Genomic DNA, 20,324 nt, shown 5'->3' on the forward strand with positions numbered 1-20,324 from the left:
ATGATTTAGGAAAATATCCATTCCCAAACACACCAATCAATATCTGAAAACTGAAAAACTAAAATATCTTTGCCCAAACCAACCCTAGTTCCTAGCCAATCAGAAATTGGGGATATCTCCCAAACCAATCATTTGCTTTAGGAAGCTAGTAACTGTAAGTACCTGTCTCTTCAGTTTCCACCAAATGAATTGATTCACAGTCATATACAAATTTACACACTCAGCTCTCCAAACCAAAACCCCCAAACCATGGCCAAAGCTCTAAACCTAATACCCACTTCAACTTTACCGCCATTTTCATGCCCCACAAGACCCAGAAGGAGATTCTCTGTCAGAGCCACAGCAGAGTCCTCTGAGTCTGAGACCCCTCAAAGTTCTGCTTCTGTTCAAACCAAACCAGAGCAAAAGCCAGAACCTACATCCCCAGCTCTAACATTTGCTCCTCCGCTCAATTTCAACCCGCCGGAGCCGAAGCGGTTCGGCGTGAGGCCCGATAAAACTTGGGACGTCTTGGGGGCTTCTCTTGCCTTGCTCTTTCGTTTGGGGACTGGCGTTTTCGTTTCTGGGTAAGTAAACTTTTTCATCACATTCTCATGTGTTTGCTCTGTTCATTAAGCCAAACGTTCTTTGGGTTAGGCTTTGTCTACTGTATAAATCTATATGCTGTAGAGGGCACATAAATAATGCCAATTGAACAATGCTAATGGACCACAAAGCTGCAACCTGCTATTAGATATGATAAGTGTTATATTAAAAAGAAAAGGGTATGGAGATGAGTTCAATAAGCTAGAGTTAGTATTCTAAGTACTTAATTAGCGTATTCTAAGTACTAGTTCACTAGACATTTTTTCACTTTTTTTTTTCTCTCATTTTTTGGCTGTACAATGGCAGGTATTCTTTTTCTTTCGTTCCCAAGGATTCGATCCCTCCAGACCAGTATGCTCTTGATTTTAATGGTAGATGTTAATTTAATATTTTTGCTGCTCATGCCATTGTTGATGAAGTTGAATTCTGTATTGTTGCTAAATAGTTAATGGTGTGTGTATGTGTGTGTTTGTTTTCTTAACTGTCTAACTGTCTGTGTAGTTACTAGTTATATTAAAATCTTACCAATAAAAAACTTAAAAATAAAAATCTCTAACTGTCTGTGCAGTTCTTTAATTTTGGTTTATTTTGAATCAGTCTTATTGAGCAATAACCACAATGTCTGATAACTTTCAGTATTGGATTTGAATAATAAGAGGTTTCAAGAGGTTTTCCTTTTTTTTACCCCCAATTTTCATATAACAGATTCTAAGGTCAAAGAAACTTCGAAATTAGGACCCCGGCCAGAGAAGCCTATTGAGATATATGAGTTTGAAGGGTACGTTACTTTCCATACCATATTATTTTCTATTTTAATATTATGTGGTAGCATTTTTTTGTCCCCCTTGAGTTTACTCTATCCATCACAATAAAACTGACTGCATATATTTGTTTTTTTCTTTTTCTTTTTCTTTTTCCACACATATGAATTACCATGGATAATGTACAGCTGTCCTTTCTGCCGGAAGGTAACTTGAACCCCAAAGTAGTTTTATTTAATTTTGAAGAATCTCAATATAATATATATACATATGGAAGTTTCCTTTTATTCTTACTTTATTATTCTCTTAAGGACATATATGATGGATATGATGGAACAAATGTCCCATTGGAGATTTTTTCACAACCCATGCACATCACCAACTGACTAGACTGTCTCATTTGATCTGGACAGTTCTAGGAGCACCATCCTTCTTTGATGGGTCTCATGCTGAAATCTGCTCTAATGGCTGTGATTTGATATTTAGACTGATTTCTGGCATTTAGTTTAGCATATTGATATTGAGTATTGCAATTTAAGATCAGGCTGATGATGCTATATTTCATACAATAAATAAACAATTTTGGAGCTTCACTGCTCTCCAACCAATTAAGAGATTCCTTAGGTTGTCAAGATTTTGGTTCAATATGTGTTTCTATGGCACCTAAGGTCCATAGGGATACTGTGACTGAAGTCCATCACATGTGTATGTCAATTGATTATTATAGTGGTGGTATGTCGCTGAATATACATGTTATTCCTTCTTTATTTTGTGGAATGACAAGCTGAGTATGTACAGGTTAGGGAAATTGTTGCAGTGCTGGACCTCGATGTTCTGTTTTATCCTTGTCCAAAAAATGGTCCAAACTTCCGTCCCAAGGTTGCTGAGCTGGGAGGCAAACAGCAGTTCCCTTACATGGTTAGATACTATACTCTTTTTAATTATTATTTTTCCTGTTTATTCTCTCAGACGTGAGGGAAAACAGCAAATAATCCTTAGTGGAAGAATTTATAATTAGAAGCAAGAGAAACTGAATTGTTAATGCATCTATATAGTGCTTGGAAGCTCTAGCATATTGGCAATAAAAATGGGTTAAGTAGATTTCTCTGTGTCCACAAACTTTACTAGTAAAATGCATATTATATTCAGTTTCTCCCAAAAACTTTAAGCTTTGAGATTATCCATCGTTGCCATTAAGTCATTATTAAGTGTAAAATTTTTAGATATGATTGGATGACTTAATGCTGGTTTGAGAACCTTTTGCGCCAGAAGCTAATAGGCAAATTTCCATGAGAAGGGATAATGAAAAGAAATCTCCCAATAGCTCATAAGTCCTAAATACAAACATACTGAACCTCTTAAAATATACTTTACGAATTGAGAATAAAAAAGCATTTAACAAAGGCTAAGTAACACCAATTTTTCTTCTTGAAAAAGATTCTAAGTCTCTTTTCACATTTTACTTGATGAAATGTTAATTACTCTCAGAGTTTTTACTCTTCAATATCATTCTTTAGTTTGGTTCTTATGTCTGTTTTAAGCTGTAGCATCATTCCTTTGTTTCAGGTTATTCTGATTTCACGATGGCTTTGAGTGGCAGCTAAACTTCAAACTTTTGTGTTTGGTTGCAGGTGGATCCAAACACTGGAGTTTCAATGTACGAATCAGATGACATAATCAAGTACTTGGTTGGGAAGTATGGTGCGTGCGGTCACATTAGTCTGCTACGATTGCTTTATTTTATTATGTTTATTGTATTAATATATGTAGATATGGTAATGTATATATACAACTACATAACAGAAACTTTAAATTTTACTTTTTTATATGTTAAGTTTCTGTTATCTTTTTAACATGAAAGCAGTAAACTAAAGATTATCCTTTTTGAAAGTTCTACAAATTATGCTTCTATATATTCCCATGGTGTGATACACTTTTTACTTTGTTCTTTGCTAATAGGAGCTACTTTTCTGGAATAAGAACTTCCAGTAAATATATTACATTTGGTCTCTTATGCATTCACAAAAACTATGTTACACCAAATTCTGCTTAAAATTTCTTTTTCCCCCCAAAATGTTTGTGCAGGTGATGGAAATGTTCCTCTTGCGTTGTCACTTGGTTTATTAACGGTTAGCATTTGACTCTCCGATTAGCAATTCTTCTCAATCTATAGGAAGTATAGTGTTAACAAATTTTGCTAGTTGTAGGCCGTTTGTTATTTAATTATTTATTTATTTCAATTCTTGATTGCAGACTTTGACTGCAGGCTTTGCTATGATTGGTCGCATGGGAAAGGTATGGTTTGAACTTCTTTTAACTCTGTAAATTTGTTCAACTTCTTTTTTGGAAGGTGGGTGTTCTCCTAGAATATGCCTAGTTCATTAGTACTAAAAAAGAGAATATGTCTAGTTCATGAATTGAACGATACATCTAACATAATAAAGTTGATTAAGATAAAATGCCCACATTAGATTATTTACATTTTGCTAGTACATGCAAATTGTTTTGCAGATTTCTTTGACTAGACTTATGTGTTCTGTAATTTTATTCAGGGAAGTAGCTACTCTCCATCAAGACTACCACCCAAACCACTTGAAATATGGGCATATGAGGTTAGACTATCATGGTCTTTGAGTTTAGACTTTAATTTTTGAGGAGGTCTCTCATTAAGATACAAGATAGATATGACTTAGTTGTTTCATCAATATGCCTGATAGTGCAGCTACCATGTTTACTTCTGATTTTGGTTTCTTTTATACATACATACATAGGACATCCATATCACACCTGAACACGCTCACACAAACACACAGAGATTTATGATCTCCCAAGTTTTAGCTTGAAATTTTTGTCTCTTTCAGGGGTCCCCTTTTTGCAAACTTGTACGTGAAGTACTTGTAGAGTTAGAACTGCCTCACATATATCACAGGTAAATATAAGTTGTAATAATATTGGGTAGATTATAATTTCATTTAGTCATCAGAAAAGACCTACCATGCTTGTAATGCACATTTATATAATTGAACTCTCTCCCTGTGCACTTTTTTCTTTTTTTTGGTGGGATGATGATATTGGTTTTGGACTTTGTATGAAGAAGTCTACAATATCAAGTATTATATTTCTGTTTATATGGATAAAATTATCATCTCACCATAGAAACAATGTTTTATTTGTACATCCACAATGTTGTTATGGATACATAATTGTACATACATACATAATTGTACATGCATACACTCGCAAGCATCAAATTAAGTGGACATAAGAATGACCAGAGCCCCCTAAATCTCTGGTATTCTGTGTTCAGTGCGATTACATGTACCTGTACTGCTGTACTTATCACGGTTTTGTATTGGAAACAAATGATTCACTTTTGCACACTATCTGCTGTCTCATGGTTTATTCTGATGTGATGCAACCCATCATTTTTGCGGGAGCTGTTATTTCAGCCATCCTTTCAGTATCCTCTTTTTCTGTTTTTGTGTACAAAGATGTACAATTTATTACTGAGACACATTATCAATACCTCTTTTTAGCTGTGCTCGTGGCAGCCCAAAACGACAGACACTGTTTGACAAAACCGGACGTTTTCAGGTACTTTCAATATTCTACAGTGAGTTCCAAAAGTTTTACTTTTATCATAGGAGAGTGAAAAGTTACTTGCTGTTTGGCATGCCATGAATTAAGTAAGAGGATAGTATCATTCTTACAATAATGATACTGGCAGGCTCCTTACTTAGAAGATCCAAATACTGGGGTGCAAATGTTTGAAAGTGCAGAAATTGCGGAATACCTAAAAGCAACTTATGCTCTTGGATAAGCAACGTTCTCCAAAGGAATGTGGGATTTTATTTTATTTTTTTCTCAAATTTCCTTTTGTATATTTTCTCACATTGTATGCTATTATGAAAGTATATACCTTTGCCTTATTCTCATACCAGAATACTCAAACAGATTTTTAGATGTATTCAACTTTCTTTCTACTGGAATGAATTGTCTTAGTTTGTAACTAATAAAATTTCCACAGATTGGTGCTCAGTGTGTTAGAATGGTGTGTTGCATCCCATGATGCAGTAATGTTGTGTTAGATATATATAATGGAGACTTGCAGTTGTATGTATGTTTGAGGTCTTACTTTGATGTTTTTGGATGATTTTGTAACTTATGCTATAGACTTTAGTTCCCTTCTACTTGGAGGAAAATTGTAAAAGAAGGGATCTTCTGGCTTTGAAGTTTGGTTGCTGGTAAATGATAGCGTGCTCTTTAAAAATGAAAATCTGGTATGATAGTGTTCTCCTGGTATTTTTTCCTTATTGGCTACTGAAAACTCCACTTAAAATAAAGTTATTAACCATTAGATTCATTACACAATGTGAAATAGCAATTAAAGAATGGCCTATTTAAAATAAATTTGTGCTGTCATATTATTTTTACTCTGTTTGTGATGGAAGTGGAATGCTCCATCAGTCTAGCTGTGGAAGGGCATTTATCTTCTTATCATGTTAAATCAGGTGTCACTGATGGTGATCCTTAAGAATTTCATAAAAACAAAGCCTCTAAATCAATGGACAAAGAGAATGAACAATGTTGGAGAGATATTTGTGTAAAAGCAAACCCAAAACAGCTGAAAATGAACAACTCATTAATTTGTTGGAGGATATTGTTTAAATACGTAGAATTGATTCAAACAGAGATTTGTCAGTGTAAGCTGAGAGCCTGAGAGTTGCATCCCTTACAGTTCACAGACTCATCTCTAGTGGACTAGAAATATTACTAACAAGATCGAATGAAGAAAAGTGTTAAGCAATCAAGAAAAAAAAACTGTATGGTGGATGAATGAAGACACTGTTGAACCTAGAAATAAGTATCTTCAGAATGTTTTCTGCAGTACATATCCCTAGTTATGGAGGACTCAGTTATGTTGCTGTTACTCACCCTGAGAAAATGGTTGATGCCAGATCTCTTGAGTACCAGTGTCCTCTTAGAGAAAATGGTTCTGCTATAACTTCTGTCTCTCTTCCATCTAATTAATCTGAACTTTCTACCTACTATAAAATATCCCCGGAGAAGTAAAAATCAAACTGAACATGACGATCAATTCGTAACCCTTCGGTGAAGAGCCTCACGCATTCCACAAAATAAATAAAAAAAAATGAATAGGAACTCAAAACAAGTACATGCTCGAGCATCAAATTAGTTTGAAGGTTATCTACGATAGAATGTAAACACTGAAAGGTAAGTGTGGTCTGTGATCATCACATATTCACATTGTGGGGACTGAAGTACATCCAAGTGGAGCCTTTAAACATAAACATATTAGTAAGCAACTGATTGAGAATGTTGTCCTTCCTGAATGTAAACATAAACTTATTTAATGAAACTATTCAAATTAAAATCTTCTGCTATCTAGGCAACAACACAGGCAATAATCCAAAAGCTATATCCATTTTGATCACATAAATAATATACATATGATTTCACCGCAGATTCCACCATGTAATTTTCAAAGATATATAGATATAATTCTTTGGTGCCACTCTTTATCTAGTTAGCTTTTGTATTGAAGCAGAGGAGTAGAAACTTAATTTTGGGACACATTAATGAGTTTAATTAACACCCTTTTAGCTAGCATGGACAATTTCCTGATACATACAAGGCCATCATACTGATACATACAAGTGTATATGCTGAATTATATACAGATTATTAGTTGAAACCAGCAACTAAGGCTAGCTCTACCCCTGCACTCGATCATCACATACAATTATCTAATACCTAATCTATGACTATATGAGGCTTCCATGCATACTGCTTTAAAGCTGGTCAAAAAGGAGCTGCAAATGGTCAGAAGCATCAAGCATGGTTTGTATGTTGTACTACTGAGGGAGAGAAAGAGAGAGAGAGAGAGAGAGAGAGAGAGAGAGAGAGAGAGAGAGAGAGAGAGAGAGAGAGAGAGAGAGAGAGAGATATATATATATATATATATATATGAACGCAGAGAGCTCACAAATATTCCATGCTCGTAGACAGACCATGTGATCACCAGAACTAGACATCAGGAATGCAGAGAGATCAAAAATATCTTATGCACTCCAACACCACTCAACCTCCATCTACTTGCCCTCTTAATTTCAAAAACCTCTGCTCTCTCTCTCTCTCTCTCTCTCTCAATAGCCATCCCCCTCCCTGCACTCTCTCATGAACCCACACCCAAACCCTTCTCTGCCTAACACCTCCATCACATCTCAGAACCAAAATCCAAACCCTGGATCACCATCTCCTCATCTCTCAGAGACTCAGACCACCTCTCTCTCCCCTCAAATGCATACCCTGTAAACCAACCTCACCATCAGTCCCAATCTCCGAGTTCTTGTAATTTGTAAAGTCAGCTCCTCTCCTTTTAAGTTTCATCCCACCTTTCCATATCCGACTCAAATACACAGCCTCTTGTCTCCTTGACTAAAAGGTAATAAATGTCCCCAATCCCAATCCCAATCCCAATCCATCTTTTGTTTTTCCCTTTCAGGCTTTTAATTAAGTGTAAGTAATATTCTCGCTCTTTTGTTTCAGTGATACTCAAAAATGATTAGGGTCTGTTCTATTCTAAAAATCTGTTTAAGTATTCTGGTATGAGAATAAGGCAAAGGTATCAGGGTGATTTCAGTGATACTCAAATCACCCTGACTTGCTGAAGGACATTAAGGAAAAGAAAAAAGAGAAAAATGTTTTAGTTGGAATAGAACAGACCCTAATCAACCTCCACATAAATGTAGAGTCCATTGCAAAGAAATTTGGGTTGGAGGAATATGTGAAAATGGAGTTGGAGAAACTAGGGGAGTTAGAGAAACTATAGGGGAGTTGGAGAAACTGGTGGTGGACCTGGTGGTGCTGGGGGTTTTGGTACTTCTGTTCATGGTGCTTCAGGGCAGCCTTATGGCAGTGCACAGAAGGGCTCTTATGGGGTTAAGAAGCTTCATATGGATTGCATCAGTAAGGAGGTTCTAAGGACCCATGCCATGATGGACATATTACTAGGTATGTTTATTACAACTCTGAAATTTGCAATTTAAGAACACACATTTTGATCTGGTAGTGTGTTGTATCAAATATAGAGGCTTTATGTTTTTTCCTTACTTTTTTATTTTTTTTCAGGGTCACCATCATGCCGACAAGGAAATACTCAGGTTAGCATAGTGATGTTTTTTTTTTTTACTTATACTTTTTTTGGCATTTATTCACACTATCCTTGTTGATGTGACATGATGCAGGCAAGCCAACCATCAACCTCTACTGCAACCCCACCAGTAGCTATGAGTAACACTCAGGTTGATGCAATTACTTTTGATATTGTAACATATAATGCAATTATTTTGATGGTCTCACTAAACATAGTTATATCATGCAGTCAAGCCAAGTATCACTAGCCCCTGCAACTTCAGGTGGTGGACATCAAATTCTTAGAAGAATGAGGGATCATGGCATGGAGCTGAGTTGTGTTTTTTGTGGAGCAGCCTTGTTGTATTTTGTAAAGCAGACTTAGTATTTTTGGTATGGCATGGAGTAGACTTGTTATATTTGGTTTTTGGATAGTCATTTTGGAATTTAGATATCAATGGTGGGATTCAGTTTTGAAATAGGTTCATTTGACAATTCTATACATAGTACAATTTTACTTTAGGCATACCCAAGTGGAGCCTTTTTATATAACAAGATTGCTTGACCTTCTTGAAACTTGGTTGCCATGGAGAACCCCTAGTTTTGGTGAATTTCTTTTATATGTAAGTCTTGGCAGGTAAAAAAATGAGTTTGGTGTGAGTGTCAATGAACTAAAATAAGTCAATGAATACTAGTTTAATATACATTGTTAGTCCATTCCCTAAAAGCTTAAGTTCGGAATTCAATGGTTGTCTAACATAGTCTTAGAGCTGATGCCTATATTTTTAGCCATTTCCTAACGGTTTAAGCATTTGAATAGTTGAAAGATTAGTGTCTCAGCTTTTATGCTTGATGTATAATGGCCTAAAAACTTGAGTGCCATGCCACTCTGGGTTTTGGGAGTCTCTAACATCGATGTCAGGATTAATCAGAAGTGATGAAGTCTGGTATATGACTATGGTGTATGATGATGAAAAAACACTATCTATGTTGAAGGCCAAGATGGTTGTGGTGGTGCCGCCATTAAGTTTGTCTTAGGTCATGTGTGCTGGTAATGGTGGTCCACGAATGTGACATAGGAGCGTTGCTTCATATCTTGCTTTTATGATTCTCCTGTGGCCAATGACTCTGTCTTGTTGTGCTCTCAATCATGAAGCTTCTATAGAAAAGCTCACATTATTGCTGGTTCTCCTTCCTTTTTCTGTTTTTCTTTTATTTATTTTGTTGAAGGAACTTTTCAGCATATATTTTACAAGTTTTTTTCTTTTGGAAAATTATATTTTCCCAGGATGATACTATTCATATGCATATTTCAAAGGCTTTTATTTAGGGCTGCAAATGAGTTTGTAAGCATAGTTATGGAGCTACTAGCTTCAGTGGTAGATTATTTCACCTCACATCCATGACAAGAATTCGAATGTTGCCGTCTCAAAATCCGAGTATTTTATTTCAAAAAATCCCCTTTAAATTCTGAAGGATTTTTTTAGAAAGTGCTATAAAATTGGATGCAAAAACCACTTTAAACCATGCAATGAACTAGTATTGGAGAATAAAAAAATGTATCCAATGGTGTTACCCTCATCTTTCTATCACCTTATTGTGCCTTCTGCATTGGTGGATTAGTAAACAAACACAATGGATGGTCCCCAAACTTTATGTTCTTTTCAATGTGGTTCCCTAATTAAACTATGCTCTTCCATTCTGTGGCACCAATATGCAACAACCTTGACGTGGCCATGAATGTTGAAAAAGTTTATTAACCCACCATTGAAAGGTGGATAATGAAATAGGCCATATCTAGGTGTAGACTGTGTGGTTGTAGCTTCATTTGAATTCTGCTTTTGTGTTGCAGCAATCTAAAGATTCCACTACTTTAACTATATCAGAAAAGGGTTGACAATCACATATAGATGGGTTTTGGATATCACAATATTCTGCAAAGATTTTAGAGGGAAATAGATAAGGTCTATTGAGGGTGCATCTATTATGGAATGTTGAATGTTCATGTTCATGTTACATTTAAATAAAAGGTTAGTGGCCTGTTTGGACAAAAGAACAGAATACTCCAGAACCAAAGGACAGGGCCTTTAATTTGGACAGGGGACCAGAAACCCATCACCAGCACCCCATGTGGTCATAGTTTGGCATTGGTGACTGTTGGGGGACCCCATCCATTAGAAACCAAACCATGAGAGCAGGGGGAGGTAGTATTTGTCCCTGAAGAATAAAGCTGAAGGGAAAGGGGTATGAGGATAACTGTTTGTATGGGGGAATATCCTTAGAATTTTTGCTTTGTTAGGTTCTAAGTTTTGTAGGCTTATGTGGGTTAACCTGTCAAGGGAACAATGAAATGGTCCTCCTCTGTGCATTTCTTTAGAGGGTGGTGAGGTTGTCATATGGATAAGAATTTACACACCCAAGAAAAATAAATAAACCAATTAAGCCTTAATTGGCTCTTCCTAATCCTTGATGCATGTATTATTCAACTACTCAGTTACTAATCTCCTAGCAATGTACCTTATACATGAAATTTGGAGTAGAAATAGAGATGTAAGAGTGACATTAATTTTGTTCATTGGAAGAAGTAGCTTTCTTTTATTAAATTAAATCTCAAACTTCTTAATTCAATTCCTGGTCCTTCACACCAAGAACAGCAATCACCTTTTGAATTAACTTGCTCCCTTTTGTTTTGCTTAATTCCATGATGAATTTAATGTCAATGAACTAAAATAAGTCAATGATTACTAGTTTGATATATATTGTTAGTCCATTCCCTGACAGTTTAAGAATTCGGAATTCAATGGTTGTCTAACATAGTCTTAGAACGGATGCCTAAACTTTTTGCCATTTCCTAATGGATTACGCGTTTGAATAGCTGAAAGATTAGTGAGTCGGCTTTTATGCTTGACCTATATTGGCCTCGTGAATTACAATTGCCATGCCACTTTGGGATTTCGGAGTCTCCAACATCGATGTCAGGACTGATAAGAAGTGATGAAGTCTGGTAAATGATTATGGTATGAATGATGCAAAAACACTGTATTGGTCAAGATGCTTCTGGTGGTGCTCCCGCCATTCCGTTTATGTTAGATCATGTGTGCTGGTAATGGTGGTCCACGAATGTGACATGGGCTATTGCTTTATTTTCTTGCTTTTTCTGATCCTCCTGTGGCCAATGACTGTCTTGTTGTGCTCATCTTCCATAGAAAAGCTCACATTATGTGTTGCTGGTTTTCCTTGCTTTTTCTGTTTTTCATTTATTTATTTGGTTGAAGGAACTTTTCAGCATATATTTTACAAATTTTTTTTTCTTTTAGAAAATTATATTTTACCAGGTTGGTACTACGCATATGCATATTTCAAAGGCTTTCTTTAGGCTGAAAGTGAGTTCAAAGGCTTATGGGCTACTAGCCTAGTGGTAGAGCATTTCACCCCACACTCATAACAAAAGTTGGAATGTTGCCGTCTCAGAATCCAAGTTTATTTTAATTCCATAAAAAGCCCATTAAATTCTGAAGGGTTTCTTTAGAAAGTGCTATAAAATTGTACGTATGCAAAAACCACTTTAGACCATGCAATGAACTCATTTTCAATGGTGTTAAATTGGACCATCATCTTTCTATCACCTTATTGTTATTTGTGCCTCCTTCCCAGGTGGATTGGTAAACAAACACAATGAATGGTCCAAACTTTTTTTTTTTTTTTCAATGTGGTCCCTAATAAACTATGCTCTTCTGTTGTGTAGCACCAAAAGGCATCAACCTTGAAGTGGACATAAATGTTGAACAGTGTTTTAAACCCACAGTTGAAAGGTGAATAATGAAATAGGATTTTGATAGGTCAATAGTTTGATTCCTTTTAATGTAACAAAAAGATAGACAAAATTAAAAAGAACCCATTATCGAAAAGGGTGGAAGGGCTGCCTTTACACTTTCACCAATATCCAAGGGCCCTATAGCAAAATTCATATCAAAACAGAGATAAAATGAACCTCTTTAATCAAGGACTAAACTAGTTATATGTGCATGACAGAAAAAAAGGCAGATAATGCTGAGAATATGGAATATGAGGAGGCAGCAGCAAGTCTACAAATAGATGAAGACATGCATGAAAGCTTAAGGTGCTCCAAGAGTGTCGAGAAATAACGGCTATATATAGCAGAGTGGTCTACAGTTAGCAGAGAGCAAAAGTATGTGGCCTATTAGGTACGTATACCACAACCACAAGCTGATAGAGTTCCATACAAGAATTTAATTATATAAAGGTTTATATAAACCAATTAATAAAACTTATGCAATCCCCGATTAATTACCCTCTTTGTTTTACTTAACAAGTGAAGGGGAATTAATTAGGAGCTCATTGTGGATTGAATTGATCAGATTACGCTGCTGCTGCTGCTGCTTTAGCAATTAAAAATGGAGTCTGCTGCTGCTAGAATTCCCTTCTTCATCCTTCTTGTTGTTGTAGCATTGCAGCTGCTTGTTGGCACTTCAGCTAATTCCCCTGTCTTACCAAGTATGACCTCTCTCTCTCTCTCTCTCTCTCTCTCTCTCTCTCTCAAACACACTTGAGACCTCTTTAATATTATGGAGAAATAGGTCAGAATTTACGGATTTAGTTTGCAACAGAAATTTAGAGTCCGTTAACAATGAGTGACAGCCACTAATTTAATTATCATATACCATATATATATGTCAATGATCATTTGGTCTAATAGATGACACTTAGTCTTGAAGTAGATTCTGAGTTCAAAACTGATGGATGTTAGTCCATTAATAAAAAAAAAATTACTATATATACATTTTTTTTCTCTCTCACTATGTCTGCATTGCCATAAAAACCAGAACAACCAATATATTTGGTCTTGTTTAATTCTTGGAAATATAATGGTTGAATTTAATTATTGCTAATTAATCTATTTTTTATGTGTTGGAAATTGATGGATCCACCACCACCAGACCTGAATTCACCTATGTTTACGTACTCGGGGGCGACTGGGCCTAACAAATGGGCAAGCTTGAGCCCATATTTCTCAGCGTGTAATGGGAAGAAGCAATCTCCTGTGGACATCAGAAAGAAGAATGTGTTCTACAACAACAACTTAGAGCCATTAAGCAGACACTACGGTGCTACAAATGCCACATTGTTTAACAACGGCTTTAACCTTGGGGTAAATTTGTGTTCTTCAACTTCAATTCTTCTACATATATATATATATATATGGAATAATTTTAAGAGAAATTTTTGTATGAGATGATCATATATATAATTTCGGTCTCACAACAAGCACGTGATTAATCCCACCATATAAACTGTGGGTCTTACTAAAGTGAGATCATATATGCTCATACAATGTAACATATGTGGCTCATCCATAAGTCTCATATGAAAAAGTTAGAGTTAAAGTGTTATATTGTTTATCAAATGATTTGACAATACTTCATTTACTTAATTTGGATCCATTTTGAGCCATCTCATATTATTTATAATAAGTAAAATATTGGCATGCCTACTAACATATTATTTTATAGAAAAAGTCTTGAATGGAGAAAGTGATACTACATGTATGGTATGACCACTCAGTCTATGGCGCTATGTGTTCTATTTGTTTTAAAAAAACTATAAATTTTAGTTGAAATAAGAATACATGTCAATATATAAATCGATATCATACCATACACATGACACGACTATCCCACTAAACAATCTCTTTATTTGATAACAGCAGCATTATTGCTTAAGCCATAAAGCTCAACATTTTGGAAGGGATTTAGTGACCAACTTTGTATCTGCTTTTCTTTTTCCTTCTTATTTTTTATTTTTTTTTTGCAGGTGCATTTCGATAAAGTTTTGGGAACATTGGTTGTGGATGGTAAGAACTACACCTTGAAGCAGATGCACTGGCATTCTCCCTCTGAGCACCGCCTTAATGGTGTCCAGTATGTGCTCTTTCTGTGTCTCTCTGTCTAATATAATCTTCATCTAATAAGTTCTATCTAAATTGGGTGACACTTGAAATTGCAAAGAAGCATGCACAAATTAAAGAGTGTTTCATTGGCTTAATTTGGAACTCAATTCTGAGCCCCAATTCAGGTTGTGTTGCACAGCCTGGTGGGGTTAGAGCAAGACCATTAATTTTATGAAGGCAGCCCAACAATTTAAGGCCATATGTGACAATCTTTACAAAATGAGATGAAATCTTAGCCATGCCTTGGAAAAGTACGCTTTCATTCTTGTAACTTTTGAGCAAATTAAGCTGCAAAGCTAATGGGCATATTTCATTATTAACTGCTACAGATATTCAACCGAGCTTCATCTAGTTCACCAGGCAGATGATCAAAGCCTCTCAGTTGTGGCAATTCTCTTCCAACTCGGCAAGGATGATGTTCTCCTTAAGAAGGTAGAGTTTCCCCTAACATGTATTTGTCCAATCTATTGTTCGGGCCTCAAGATCCAATTCCATGTTTCGGTGCCAATTCGGGACTTAAGGTCTGGGGCTCGAGGTTCTTGTCTAGGATTGAGGTTCAAGTCTTGGGCTCAAGGCCTTTAGCTCGAGTTTGGGGTCCAACTCTGAGGCTCATTGCATCGGGCTTCGAGCCTAGGGTCCGATTTTGGGGGTTGGGCTTCAGGTCAAGGCTCGGGGCTCAAGCTGCAGAGCTTGGGGTCTCCCCAATTTAGGATTTGGGGTTGAAACATTGTTCGGAGCTAGGGTTTAGAGCCCAAAATTTGAAGTTCAGGACTTAAAATTTAGTGTCCGAATTAATCAATGTTTAGTGCTTGGAGTTTGGTGCTTGAGATTATGACTCAACCTTTGGCCGAAGTCTTCGGCCAAACATTGGTCAATGTCTAGAGCTTGTGGTAGAAGTTTGGCGCACAAGATTCAAATTCAAAGTACCGGACTTAGAGTTCGAGGTTGTAGGAAATGGAATTGATCGACATTCCTCACCTCTCTAATGTGGGGATGTGTATTTCACTTTTTTTTTTCTTTTTTTTTTTCAAATATGGTATACCTTATTATTTTGGGAAAACGAGATTACTCATTCTCAGACTATGAAATTGTCATTCTATTAGAATGCCAATTTAATTTAATAAAAGATAGTTGAGAGTACCAAGATATATAGTTGAGAATAATTTGATATTTATTACTAAATTATATGAATTCATTATGCAGATTAAGGAGGAGGTAGTTGAGCTGTCCAGGGAGGCGAGTGGAAGCACTGAGGATGCTCATATTCCTCTTGGAATCATAGAAATTAAGTACTTACAGAAGAGGACTCACAAATACTACAGATATATTGGCTCTCTCACCGTTCCTCCATGCACTGAGAATGTCATCTGGAACGTTCTTGGAAAGGTATATATAATTCATTACTCATTTCACTCATTCTTACTTGGACAAAATATCTAAAATCCACACACCTCTAGAATTCTTTCTAATATGATATATATTAATGGAGATGTGAACGCTCTCTCACATCCCGTAATTCTACACATTTGAATCTGATTCCAGAGAAGACCTCTACGCCCCTATGACGTATAGTTTGACAAATAATGTGAAATGAACATATATATATATATATATATATATGCATGGTGCAGGTGAGGTCCATTTCCAAAGAACAGATTAAGGCCATAAAAGCACCATTGGGAGCAGCTTACAAGAATAATTCAAGACCACTGCAGCCTCTCAATGGACGCAAGATCGAGCTCTACGATGAGAGTCGTAAGCAATAAACGTACTCAACATTTTCACATCAGTGTGTGCCATAAGTGATCAATGAAAATTTTGAGTTTGGAAAACAAAAGTTTGCCTATGTCTTTTTCTAACTTGTTGTCTCTAGAGCGGTTAACCACTCTGCACATGATAATCATTCTGTGTCTATTTATCACTTAGATTTTAAGTTTTAAATATTTTAGACAATTAAGGTACCCAAAATTTGAGAGTTAAACACTTAGAAGGAAGTTCTAAGCTATAATTCCAGGGTTTAGGATAAAAAATAATTATGGACCTTAAATTAATTAACCTTGTTGAGATTGAATAAAAAATAAAAACTGACAAACTTAAATTGTCGATTGATCCCAATAGGTAAATTGTGCAACCCGATCAATTTACCTCCTCCGCCAATCAAATCGACATGATTATTCATTCTAGAGAATTTTTCACAATATATACATATAGTAATGTGTATATATAGGCCCTTTCCATTGAGGGACCTCTCAAATAATTTTATATACGGAATCTCTCATGAAGTCCACTTCATATAGTATTTCAACAATTCGAACCATCTATTTTTTAAGTCTGTATTCAAAGTTTATCTTTACAAAAAATTAGACAAATTGGAAATCACAACTATCAAACTTTGATCAAATAAATAGACAAACCAAATATTTTCGATAAACATTTGAATTTTAATTAATGGTTAAATGATTTCCGATTAACCTAATTTTTTGCAAGGACGATCCTTCAATTGAGACAAAAAAAAAAAATAGACGGTTTCGATTATCAAAATACAATGTGAAGTGGACTCCACAAGAGATCCCTTAAATAAGCTTATTTAAGAAATCCATCTATGGAAGAGGCATGTATATATATAATCAGATCCCTTCTATTGAGGGATTCCTCAAATAATTTTATTTAAGGGATCCCTCATGGGACCACTCTATATTGTATTTCAACAATCCAAACTATCTATTTTATAAGTCTTTATTCAAAAATCATTCTTGCAAAAAATTAGACAAATTGGAAACCACTAAGCTATCTTACTTTGATCAAATAAATAGATGACCAAAATATTTTTTATAAACATTTGAAATGATGACCATTTAATCAAATGAGTAAATGGTTTTCGTTTTAACTAATTTTTTACAAAGATGATCATTCAATGGAGACTTAGAATGTAGATGGTTCCGATCATCAAAATACTATAGAGTGGGCCCCACAAGAGATCTCTTATTTATTGTTAAATGAGAGATTTCTCAATAGAAAGGGTCTGTATATATAATAATATAATTAACATACATTAAGACACTCGGATATATTATATATGTTGTCAAATTGTCAATGTAAATTTATTTTAAAAAATTCACCAAGTTAATAGTTTAGATGGAGAGTATGACAACATATAAACAGAGGGAAAATATTAGCAAAAGAACTATAATTATACCTCTATTTTCAGTTGAATATCTCGTTTTCACTTTATTTCAATTAAGGACTATTATTTTTCAAGTGCTTCAATCAAAGATATTCCGTCAATTCTGTCAAAACTTCTATTAAAATTGAGCACGTGAGGGTCACGTGACCAATTTATAAGGGCAAAAAAGTCTTTTCTCTTAAAAAAAATTAGAAAAAAAACAAAACTAAATAAATTTAAAAACAAAACAAAATTCCCTCCATCTCCCACCCTCGCCACCCCCTACCCAACATTCCTCTCACCCAGCCCAGCCCCACCCCGCCCCTCCCCTCCCCTCCCCTCCCCTCCCTTTTTCTTTCTCTTATATCTCTGCCTCTCTTATCTTTCTCTTTCTCTCTGCCCCCCAACCAGTTCCCCTTCCCCGTCACAGTCACCTATCCCCACCCCATCCTCCCCTTATACCATCATTATCCCTCCCCCCTCCCCCACTTGTCCCAGCGCTGGCCCCATCCAGCTCCACCACCCCAACCCAGCCCCGGCCCCGTCGCAAAACCCAGTCAAACCCACCCAGAGAAACTTGTTTTCCTTATACAAAATTTTGGGTTATTGGAGGGGGCATGACTATGCTTGATGATATCATTTTTCGTATATGTGCTTGCAGGGCTTAACAAGAGAACCACGTCTGAGAAACTTAATGAATCATTCTCTAAATTTGGTGAAGTGGTTAATGGTAATATCGTGTTACAATCTTTCTTGTTCATGCTTGCAGTTCTGCTTTCGTTTCTGTCAAAGTGAGCTAGAGAGGGAGAGGAGACACACAACATAATTAGTAGTGTGATCAACTAAGTTAAATTATCCATGAATTTAAGATTTTGAATTTCTTTATCTGTCTCATTAATGTTAAGTAATTTGTGTTTACACTAGGGGTGGGTCGGAAAACCGCTATAACCGAACCGCACCCGAAAATCGACGCGACCGATCCGCCCAGCAACCGCTCCGACGAGAGCCGACGCATTGGTTGCGGTTTTCTAACCGATCCGACAGGGGGCGGAGGCGGAGGCGGCTTCTAAACCCCCTCACCGTCGGTAAACCGCACCGACCGACCCTTCTTCATCTTCTTCTTCTCTCTTGGTTTCTGGCAGCAAGCAGCTTCTTTTTCTTCTTCTCCTCTCCTGGTTTCTCTTTTTTTTCCTCTCCTAGTTTCTGGCGCGCAGCAACTTCTTCTTCTTCTTCAACCTGCAACCTCGCCGCCGAGATGGACGACCTTTCTTTTTCGACTGCTGCAACCTCGCCGCTGCGATGGACGACCTCAGATGCCGTCGCCGCGATGGACAACCTCAGATGCCGCTGCAGCTTCTTCTTCTTCTTCAACCTGCAAGTCCTGCAACCATCGCACAGCCACACCAAGCACAGCCACACCCAAACAGAAAGCTGGTCGGTTTGGATCCATTTCGAACCGATCCGACCGTCACTTGCGGTTTCACCGACAGTCGGTTCACCGACAGAGTCGGTGGCGGCAGCGGTTGGCGTTTTGCCCATTTCGACCCTTGTCGGTCGGTCGACGGTATGTGGCTGGCGGTTCGGTTACCGACACCGACCCACCCCTAGTTTACACAACAGGCTAGTTTTATAATTTAGGATATAAATTTGTAGAGGGAAAATTAATGTGTGGTTTAAGCCTGACATTAGAGTTCATTGGAACTGGTGCATTTTTAATTTGGACATACGCAGAGAATTTTCTTTCTCTGCGTGGCGAAAAATGTTGTATAAGGAAAACAAGTTTCTATGCAGGGGAATGTTTGGTGGGGCTGGGTGGCGAAAAATGATATTGGGAGGGACGGGGTGGGATTGGGCTGCGGGAGATGGAGGGAATTTTTTTTTTGCTTTTAAATTTTTTATAATTTTTTTTATGAGAAAAGACTTTTTTGTCCTTATAAATTGGTCACGTGACCCTCACGTGATCAATTTTAACAGAAATTTTGACAGAATTAACGGAATATTCTTGATTGAAGCAGTTGAAAAATAATAGTTCTTGATTGAAGTAAAGTGAAAACGGAGATCCTTAACTAAAAATAGGGGTATAATTATAATCTTTTGCTAACATTTTCCCTATAAACATATATCAATGTGAAGGAATCCCACCTCATATAAATGCATTAATTTATGCATGAAACGTATGCTAGATAACAATTGGGGTGGATGTATTATTGGGTCGATGACTTTCTTTTTCAATTTGAATATTGCATAACAAGATTACTGATGGACATAAACGACTAATTGGGTGGTTCATCAAGCTGACAACGACTTGCTTCATTCTTCTCCGCAGTATCCGCCCTAAATTAGTCACATGATTTAGCAACTGGATTCGATCACCTATTAATCAGTGAACCTGCTTCCAAAATATAAAATAAACTGGAAAAGTTCGTGGACAAACTGACAAGGTATTTTAGAACCCGGTAGCTAAGGTGAGCAAATTTTTTATACGTCGTTGGAGTCTAATGACAATTAGATATTTTTCATTAAAGATAATTCACAGATGTTTTTATTAGAGTCCAATGCAATGCATTGAACATATTGAACAAATAACTTAGTAGAATGGAAAAGACAGAGCTACTCATTGTATAGACAAGTAATTGCTTGCCTTAAGGATATGGTTTTGTTTAAAAAGGGAATTGGATTATGAAGCCTATTA

At 36.4% G+C, this 20,324-nt stretch overlaps 2 protein-coding genes and 1 long non-coding RNA gene across 7 annotated transcripts; all 3 read left to right on the forward strand.

The window, feature by feature from the left end:
• The first annotated feature begins 109 nt into the window (after positions 1–109).
• On the forward strand, positions 110–5,384 carry LOC147282051 (Thioredoxin family protein). The gene is made up of 12 exons (XM_086248744.1): positions 110–566; positions 892–956; positions 1,291–1,363; positions 1,535–1,553; positions 2,145–2,264; positions 2,978–3,047; positions 3,432–3,475; positions 3,600–3,641; positions 3,899–3,958; positions 4,208–4,275; positions 4,883–4,940; positions 5,074–5,384. The coding sequence occupies exons 1-12, from the start codon at positions 250–252 to the stop codon at positions 5,164–5,166; spliced, it is 1,029 nt and encodes a 342-aa protein (XP_086104870.1). The 5' UTR covers positions 110–249; the 3' UTR covers positions 5,167–5,384.
• A 645-nt stretch (positions 5,385–6,029) lies between these two features.
• On the forward strand, positions 6,030–8,959 carry LOC147282052 (uncharacterized). 3 transcript variants are annotated; one of them, XR_015122974.1, is made up of 4 exons: positions 6,030–8,000; positions 8,041–8,381; positions 8,499–8,530; positions 8,615–8,959. It is a non-coding gene; the product is annotated as an uncharacterized LOC147282052 (long non-coding RNA). The 3 variants fall into 3 exon arrangements; XR_015122973.1 differs by having other exon boundaries at positions 6,030–7,812; positions 7,917–8,381; XR_015122972.1 differs by having other exon boundaries at positions 6,030–8,381.
• A 3,594-nt stretch (positions 8,960–12,553) lies between these two features.
• On the forward strand, positions 12,554–16,361 carry LOC147282053 (alpha carbonic anhydrase 1). Of its 3 annotated transcripts, none has more exons than XM_086247641.1 (7): positions 12,554–12,706; positions 12,881–13,016; positions 13,460–13,671; positions 14,334–14,440; positions 14,799–14,901; positions 15,673–15,855; positions 16,101–16,361. In XM_086247641.1, the coding sequence occupies exons 2-7, from the start codon at positions 12,917–12,919 to the stop codon at positions 16,233–16,235; spliced, it is 840 nt and encodes a 279-aa protein (XP_086103767.1). In that variant the 5' UTR covers positions 12,554–12,706; positions 12,881–12,916; the 3' UTR covers positions 16,236–16,361. The 3 variants fall into 3 exon arrangements, with proteins under 3 accessions (XP_086103767.1, XP_086103766.1, XP_086103768.1); XM_086247640.1 differs by having other exon boundaries at positions 12,558–12,765; XM_086247642.1 differs by lacking the exons at positions 12,554–12,706; positions 16,101–16,361 and adding an exon at positions 16,012–16,056 and having other exon boundaries at positions 12,713–13,016.
• Positions 16,362–20,324: the final 3,963 nt, after the last annotated feature.

Source organism: Dryas octopetala, chromosome 6 (assembly GCF_963921425.1).
Source record: "Dryas octopetala chromosome 6, drDryOcto1.1, whole genome shotgun sequence".
Lineage (NCBI taxonomy): Eukaryota > Viridiplantae > Streptophyta > Magnoliopsida > Rosales > Rosaceae > Dryas > Dryas octopetala.